Source organism: Arachis ipaensis, chromosome B09 (assembly GCF_000816755.2).
Source record: "Arachis ipaensis cultivar K30076 chromosome B09, Araip1.1, whole genome shotgun sequence".
Lineage (NCBI taxonomy): Eukaryota > Viridiplantae > Streptophyta > Magnoliopsida > Fabales > Fabaceae > Arachis > Arachis ipaensis.
This window is the reverse complement of record NC_029793.2, coordinates 34,923,841-34,932,671: the sequence shown is the minus strand read 5'-3', so window position 1 is coordinate 34,932,671 and position 8,831 is coordinate 34,923,841. Positions and strand designations below refer to the sequence as shown.

General features: G+C 35.7%; 1 protein-coding gene across 1 annotated transcript in view; it reads left to right on the top strand.

The window, feature by feature from the left end:
- LOC107615403 (phospholipase D zeta 2) overlaps nt 1–6,951 on the top strand; it is a 14,821-nt gene extending 7,870 nt beyond the window's left edge. The window contains exons 7-21 of the mRNA XM_016317467.2: nt 8–178; nt 462–704; nt 799–915; nt 1,055–1,194; nt 1,275–1,424; nt 1,667–1,823; nt 1,916–2,377; nt 3,095–3,205; nt 3,601–3,747; nt 3,836–4,033; nt 4,259–4,360; nt 4,545–4,676; nt 4,948–5,013; nt 6,146–6,207; nt 6,299–6,951. Of these exons, the coding sequence (XP_016172953.1) occupies nt 8–178; nt 462–704; nt 799–915; nt 1,055–1,194; nt 1,275–1,424; nt 1,667–1,823; nt 1,916–2,377; nt 3,095–3,205; nt 3,601–3,747; nt 3,836–4,033; nt 4,259–4,360; nt 4,545–4,676; nt 4,948–5,013; nt 6,146–6,207; nt 6,299–6,551 (2,511 nt within the window). The 3' untranslated portion in view covers nt 6,552–6,951. The remainder of the gene's footprint in view (nt 1–7; nt 179–461; nt 705–798; nt 916–1,054; nt 1,195–1,274; nt 1,425–1,666; nt 1,824–1,915; nt 2,378–3,094; nt 3,206–3,600; nt 3,748–3,835; nt 4,034–4,258; nt 4,361–4,544; nt 4,677–4,947; nt 5,014–6,145; nt 6,208–6,298) is intronic.

Here is an 8,831-nt window from a genome sequence, read left to right as displayed (position 1 = left end):
GACACAGGTATGGGCTGTTTTGAAACATGGATTTTTGGCCTTGCTGGATGGCCCTTTCAGCAATACACCACTGGACATACTTGTTTTTGATGTTCTTCCATCCTCAAAAGGAGATAAAACACAAATACATTTAGCTGATCCTGTAAAGGAATGTAATCCTTTGCGATACACATTTAAGGTGATGATCAATTTGTCTTAGACATCATCTTTTACCCTCTGCATAAGAAATAATTTTTAAATTGCTTAAAAATCTGTTCACCAATTCTTTGTTGTCACAGTCAGTCAAAGCAGCTAGACTGATTATACTTTAACTGATTTAACTAACGACAACTGTCAAACACAAAGAGTAAAAGCTTTGCCTTATTCAGAAATATATAGTTCCAGTTTATTTGAGAACAATATGTATTGACAAACTTTTATTTCCTTCCAAATTTATGTTAATAATTGGAATTGATTAGTAGGTTACTAGTGGGAATAGGACCATATCATTGAGAACTACCAGCAATGGTAGGGTTAAAGCTTGGGTAAATGCAATTAATGAAGCTGGTCTTCGACCTTCGGAGGGTTGGTGTCGTCCTCATCGGTTTGCTTCATTTGCTCCTGTAAGAGGTTTGACTGAAGATGGGAGCCAAGCCCAGTGGTTTGTAGACGGAAAGGCAGCATTTGAAGCAATTGCTTCTTCAATTCAAGCTGCAAAATCAGAGGTATATGTTTTTTCCATTGTTAACCAAGGACCCAAGGTTATAGTTAAATTGTCTCATTTTCCTAATTCAATTCTCAAATGGAAACGGGTTGCAGATCTTCATTACAGGATGGTGGCTTTGCCCCGAGCTATATCTTAAACGTCCTTTTGATGGCTTTTCAAAACTCAGACTTGACTCGTTGCTAGAAGAAAAAGCTATGCAAGGAGTTCAGGTACACATAGCATTCTTGTTGATGTAATCAGTTTTATTGGTGATCTCCACAGTCAGAACTTTGAAGCCCTTGTGCATTATAAGACTGAATTACATGAAAATGGATAAAGCTTAGCTTATGCAATTATATGTTTATGTAGATATATGTGCTTCTCTACAAGGAGGTTTCTCTGGCTTTGAAAATCAACAGCTCGTATAGTATGAGAAGACTCCTCAAAATTCATGAGAATGTGAGGGTATTGCGCTATCCTGACCATTTAACCAGTGGCGTGTATTTATGGTGGGTACTATTAATGAGTGAGGGTTGAAGAACATAAAAATTCATGGGACCTTACATGTGATATGATGAATAATTTACAGGTCGCACCATGAGAAACTTGTAATTGTTGATTACAAGATTTGCTATATTGGAGGATTAGACTTATGCTTCGGTCGATATGACACGCCTGACCATAAAGTTGGTGATTGCCCCTCCATTACATGGCCCGGAAAGGACTATTACAACCCAAGGTATTTTTCTTTTTCTTATTTTCGTATGGAAAAGAAAGAACATTTTGCAAAACAAACCATTCTATGAGTGGATAGAAAAGGCTGATTTCTATATCAGTTTATGGTCAATTGCAATGCATATGGCCATGTTTTCTTACATATACAAATACAATATTCTCAAGATTGAGATAACGTTAGCACCCGTTGTTGAGACTTCACAGTTGCATATAATATTTATTGTGAAAATTTTTGTTCATGTATAGAGAATCTGAACCAAATTCATGGGAAGACACGATGAGAGATGAATTGGATCGTGAGAAATATCCTCGTATGCCATGGCATGATGTCCATTGTGCCCTTTGGGGACCTCCTTGTCGTGATATTGCTCGACATTTCATTCAACGTTGGAACCATGCTAAGGTATATGTAATGTCATCATGATATCTTATTTTAATTTACATGTATCTTATTATTCCTCCTCCCCCTCTCTTACATTTTGGTGTATGTCTCAGAGAACTAAAGCTCCAAATGAGCATGAAATCCCGCTACTTATGCCTCACCATCACATGGTCCTCCCTCATTACATGGGAAAAAGCAAAGATATGGACATTACTGGAAAGAAAGATGAAGATGGCACGAAAGAACTTGAGAGTAAGGATTCATTTTCGGAGTCTCCGGTACAAGATATACCGCTGCTTTTACCTCAAGAATCTGGTGGACTAATTACTTCGCTCGGAGATCATTCCAATATTAGTGAAAAGGTTCCATTATCATCCCAAAAGTTGGAACATGAAACATCAACTCCAAACACAAAGATCAATGGGTTTCATGATGAAGTTGTTCCTTTTGACCTTGGTGCACAATCTGTTGTTTATGATCTTGACGATTGGTGGGAAACACCAGATGAAGGTACCAAAGACGATAATAATTTGGAATATAGACAAGTTGGTCCACGTACTTCTTGTCGCTGTCAGGTTAGTTATGCATTCTGCGTCTGCTGTGTAATGGAAAATATTCAAATTTTTGCACCTGTCCTTAAATAAAAATGAGTTATTGTTACCTACCCAAACAAGAATGAAGTATTAGGAATAGAAGCTTCCAATCATAAAGGGAAACAAATTTCTCCTCTGCCCTTCTTACATTACACTAGAAGGAAGAGAGTGGAGGATAGAATAGGAAAGACAAGGGAAGAGAATCATGACAGTGTTAGTGTGAAAAACGTATAAGAGGGTCAGTAGGGATGATTCTAACGGATTTTCATGATTGGAGAGGAGAGTATAAGTAGTAGCAAAATATGGAGGGGGAGAAGCAAACTTTTGGAAAGAATTAAGGCTAGGCTAGGAGAGTGAGGCTGGCTCTTACCAATACAGCCATTTTTTCTTTCTTGTATTTCCTTTCTTCTATATCAATAAATTGAGTGAAATCATCCTGCTTCACTCTTTTATTTTGTCTTGCTGGTCCGTTTTTGTTAATTTCACTACCTCGGGTGCTAGTTGTTACAGTTATCTTGTTCTAAATATAAGCTGCCACTACGAGTCAAATATGACTTTTATTCCTGATAAATATATATGACTAATAACACCATGAATATAGAATTCATATTAACCTTTTTCTCCTGAAACAAAGTTTAGTAATATAACCTATTGAATCGTATTCTTTTCTGATGCTATGATGGATGTGAAAATCCACAGGTAATCAGAAGTGTCGGCCAATGGTCAGCTGGAACCAGTCAGCATGAAGAAAGCATTCACACAGCATATTGTTCTCTTATTGAAAAAGCAAAGCATCTTATCTACATTGAGGTAAATTAATTATGAGGAATTTGACCTCCCTTGATCTAGTCTTGATTGGCGATATGGTAAGGCCAGTTCAACCTAGGTATAGGGGATAAAAGGAAAATGATAAATCCTCCAAGTTGGATCTTCCTGTTAATTTTCTTAATTACTACATATAGAGACTCTTGAATGTTTTCTATATTTGCAAGGTATTAGCGAGTTTACTTTTTCATTTAATATTTTCTTTGTCAAATATTAGGAGTATTGGTCAGGAACACCATTGATCTATTAGAATACAATCTCATAATACCTTTTTTGGTTCCCATCAGTGATTATCACTTTAGATTAACCCTTCTGTTAGCAATATTAGTTCTGTGAAAAGTATTAAAATGATACCGAATTTCGTTTTGTATTCCTTTCAGAACCAATTTTTCATATCAGGTCTAGCAAAGGATGACACAATTCAGAACCGTGTACTGGAAGCACTATACAGGCGCATTTTACAAGCACACAAGGAACAGAATAAATTTAGAGTTATAGTTGTGATGCCCCTCTTGCCTGGGTTCCAAGTAAGTGTTAAGAGCATTCTGTTCATAGTATCAACCTCTTTTCTCTATGATTAAATATTTTAACTGTTTTGAATTATCAATATAACAGGGTGGTCTCGATGATGGTGGTGCTGCAACTGTCAGGGCTTTAACACATTGGCAGTATAGAACAATTTCAAGGGAAAAGCATTCTATATTACACAATCTTGAAGCTAAAATTGGTCCTAAGGCTCATGATTATATTTCTTTCTATGGTCTACGATCTCATGGTAGACTTCATGCCGATGGTTACGTGGCCACAAGTCAGGTAACTTACTTTCCCATTATTTGGAATAATCTCTGGATTTTGATTCAAAAACAGAAAATCTGGGATAGTTTTGTCACAAAGTTTAACTTTGGGCTATTAAAAGATCTTGAAATGGTTGTACAAAGCACATCATTGATCTTGCATATTTAATAATTAATGAACAACATTTAACTTAGATTGCACTGAAATTTCGAACATCTGATGTGTATTCCCATATTTGTGCAGGTATATGTGCATAGTAAATTGATGATAATAGATGACCGTGTAGCTGTCATCGGATCATCTAACATTAACGACCGTAGTCTGCTTGGGTTAAGAGACTCTGAGGTACTCTTAAGAGCTTATGTATACATCTTATTATATATATACACATGCGTGCACGCCCCCTGTTTTTAAACTCCTTAATTAGCTAGAGTATAATTGAGTAAATTCTGTAATTAAAATTGTTCTATTAGTTTCTAATCTTCAGTTTGAAAGAAAACTCCTTTAATTCTAATTTTTTGTCCACCAGATAGGAGTGGTTATAGAAGACAAGGAATGTGTTGAATCATTGATGAATGGAAAACCATGGAAAGCTGGGAAATTTTCTTATAGCCTCCGTTGTTCCTTATGGTCTGAACACCTTGGCCTTCATACAGAAGAGGTTAGTCAAATTCAAGTTTATATTTGTGTGTTGCGATATGGTAGCACTGCCTGAAAGTTCTTAGATGTACTTCACAAGAACTATAATGTTCTCATACATTTGTTAGTTGTTAGTGGAAATGTAACTACAAGATTTATCAGATTGCTTGGCCTTGTTCATTATTTTCTCATCTTTTTCACTTTTCTAGTTGTCATGAGCTGTTTTTCTGTTAGTGTATATGTTTAGATTACTTGGTATGGCCCACTTGTCAATAATCTATGTCTTTTTATAGGTCAGTAAAATTAGTGATCCATTGGCAGACACAACATACAAGGACTTGTGGTCAGCAACTGCGAAGGTAATTTATAGTACTTACAGAACAATTTCATCACTAATATTATACCTTATTAGATATATATCCACTCAGGTCCCTATATATTAATAATATGAGTAAAGTGACAAATAAACCCCTGAAGATTTACATTTCGGACAGATTAGTCCCTAAAGAAACAAAAATACCAATAAAGTCCTCTAAGATAACAAATATGGACAAGTTAGTTCAAATTAAGATCTTCTATCCTAATTATAGAGGCTAATTTAAAAGTAGTGTGTCTACATCTGCTATTTTAAAGGATTTTATTGGTACTTTTTTTTCTTTAGGGACTAATCTGTCCAAAGTATAAATCTTCAAGCGTTTATTTGTCACTTTAATAATATTTAAGTTTAACATCATTCATCATCCGTATACCAGGGCGGATCCAGAAAAAATGATTATGGAGACCAAAAACCAATAATCAATACTTTCCCTCACCATAATAGAGTAATAGGCAATAGCCAATGCTCACTTCACCACTACAACTATAATTCCCAAAAGGGCCGAAAGGAAATTTGGAAACCTAGCTTTGTGTACCACTTTTAATTAGAAACCTTCAATCTTTATCAACTACCTGGCTTCAAGCCTTTGAGAAGTTGGAAATTTTACTCAATTGAAAAGTAATTAGTAGTAATTTTTGTCCTAAATGCTTTTTTGGTATTGTCACTTATTTTTTGGTTATTAAATATAGATAATTTGAGCTGAGCTTTTTTGAGTTTTGTCACTTGCCTTTTTTATTATTAGAGATAGATAATATTTGGATTAGACTTTTACTTATACTAGGTTGGTCATAAAATATGCTGAACAATTTAATTATTGAAATAAGACTTTCTCAAATACAAAATAAAATTATATAATATATAATAACCTCTCTATATACACAATATACTTACTAATACTACTAACTTACTACTACCACTAACTATTTTGTTATAAAGTTTGGGGACCAAGGCCTATGCTTGCTCCCTTTTAGATTGGCCCCTGCCGTAAACCAACGTCTTTTGTAGACAAAATATACTTAATATTTTAAATGTGACTTTATGTAGACATGTAAAAGATAAATTTTCAGATGAATTAGTTATAGTCTAAGGATGACTTTGTTCTGAATGTGTTACAGGAAAATACTAGGATATATGATGAGGTCTTCGGTTGCATTCCGAATGATCAGATACACTCAAGGTCTTTGACTGCATCTTTTTTTTATGCTTTTCTATTTTTTCTCCTTTTTCATCATTTCCTTCTCATGGTGTTATTTTAACACAATATGCAGATCTGCTCTTCGACAAAGCATGGCTCAGCGGAAAGAAAAGGTGGGCCACACCACCATAGATTTGGGAATAGCCCCTGATAAGTTAATAACTAGTGATGCCTATGGAGAAATCAATGAGACAAATTCAATGGATAGATTGAACTCTGTAAAGGGACATCTTGTTTCCTTTCCTTTGGAGTTCATGCGTGATGAAGATCTAAGACCAGCCTTTATTGAGAGTGAGTTTTACGTAGCTCCTCAAGTATATCATTAGATATAGATATTAGTATACTGAAGCCATGAAAAAGATGCCATTCTTTTTATAGATTTTCGTGCAAAACAAGAAACTCAGTGAAAATCAACACATGATAAAGTGGTGTGAAATTTTCACATCCTGTGAGATTAGCAATTGGTTTGCTATTATTAGATAATATCATAATAATTTAAAAAGAATAGATAAGTCTAAAGTGAAAATGATTGGAGAAAGTAATAAAGTAGAAATAGAGAGGGATGTAGTCATTAAGTAGTTTTGACCTGTGATTATTACAGCATTAGTTTTATAAGAGAGGAAGTGTGATTACGTAGAATCTTAGTTGTGAAAGTAGTATCTTAGAAATATTAGTTGTTATTGTCTCAAGCAACTTTATAAGTAACTTAGTTATTGGGGACTTTTATTTATTTTTGTATTACTCAGTTCATCATTTTCAGAGAAAATTGTAAATATATTTTTCTTTAATTGACCTGGGATGTAATTGTTTATTTATAAGAGAAAAGTTCAATGGTTAGTAGATTTATTATTTTTTATTAGTATTTTTAGCTATCGACCTAAAATTCTTTTATCTAGTAATTCAATAATATACTTATTCAAACCTTGGCCCACAAACTTAGTAAAATCCAAAATGAGTAAAGACTAATCAACATTCTATAAATATTGTTCAGATCGACACTTACTCGACTGGCGATATGGGCCTAGCTCTACTTATCTAAATAAGTAACTAATTCCTATAATTTCTCCCGTGATAAAAAGGAGATCTCAACAACCTCCTTATCAAAAGGGAGTAACAAATCCACCATCGTAGGTGGGACTACTCAAAAGGTGGCTATTTATTCTACATATACACTTGTAAATATCCTGACACTCTCAGGTATACTTCAAATTCCAATGTACTAAAAAACCAGCCTAAAATCCTTGTTAACTATGCATAAGAGTCCCTTGTATACATCACTTCCCACCTTCACCAAGACGTCGAATGGCGGCACCTCGTCACTAGAAGACGTTGGACATAACCCCAAAAAGGAGCTTGGAACTTATGTTCAGGCCTAAATCACAGTCTAGGTAATCCCCGAAATATTGGCGCCGTTGTCGGGATCTGGTAATCAACACCGTATGATGACAGAAAACGTTCTAGAAAATAGACACACTGCTTCTGATTCAGAGGCCTATGAAGAAGAGTAACACAACGACGATCGCGCACTTATCCTACCCCTCAACCTAACAAAGAGAAAGGTGTGGCCGGGGAGATACATCTTGCAAATCAAGGAGGACGAAGAATACGTTCAGAAGTCCATCAAAAAGGAGGATTGGAAGAAAGAGATCTTACATAACTCATGGAACTGGTTCACGGACATTAAGGTCAGCTAGAGTAGCTTGAGAACGAGTTAGAACGACGTGAATCAGAACGACCTTGCAAAGGGAGGTACGACGACGAAGAGAATTGGAATAAAAACTCGAGAAGCTAGAATCCGATCTTAAAGGTAGGAAATCCCGAGCTGACCAAGCAGAAACACCTTTAGGAGGTGAAGATCTATATACTGAAGAGATCATGCGGGCTAATGTTCCCAAAAACTTTAAAAGCCGTGACATGATCTCTTTGATGGAACTACTGATCCAAGAAACCACTTGAGCAACTTCAAGAGTCGCATGTACTTGGCTGATGCGTTGGACGCAACTCGCTGCAGAGCTTTTTCGACTACGTTAACCAAGGTGGCAATGAAGTGGTTCGATAGCTTACTGCTCAGGTTAGTCACCTATTTCGATGACTTGGCGAGGAGCTTTTTTACCTGATTCTCCATTCAGAAAGACAAAACCAAGCATGCTCCGAGTCTATTGGGAGTAAAACAAGAGGTTGAAAAATCACTGCGAGCCTATATGAAAAGGTTCAACAAAGCGTACTTGGAGATTTAGAATCTCCCTACCGAAGTGGTCATTATGGGGCTAGTCAATGGCCTCAGAGAAGGCCCGTTCTCTCAATCGATATCAAAGAGACACCAATTTCTTTATGAGGTGCAAGAACATACGGAAAAATATATCAACATAGAAGAAATGACACGACAAAGAGAGTCCGTCCCAGGACAACATAGTCAATATCAGACTCGAAGCAAAGAAAGAGAGTCAAAGAAAAAAGAAGACTACAGCTCGGAAAAATCTCGAAGGTATCATAACTATACCCCGTTGCAGGTTTTCCTTGTCGATGTCTAACCTCTCAAACCAATAAAAAAAAGGTGAAAGTCGGTCAAAATATTATGATTATTATGATTTGAATAATGTGATCGA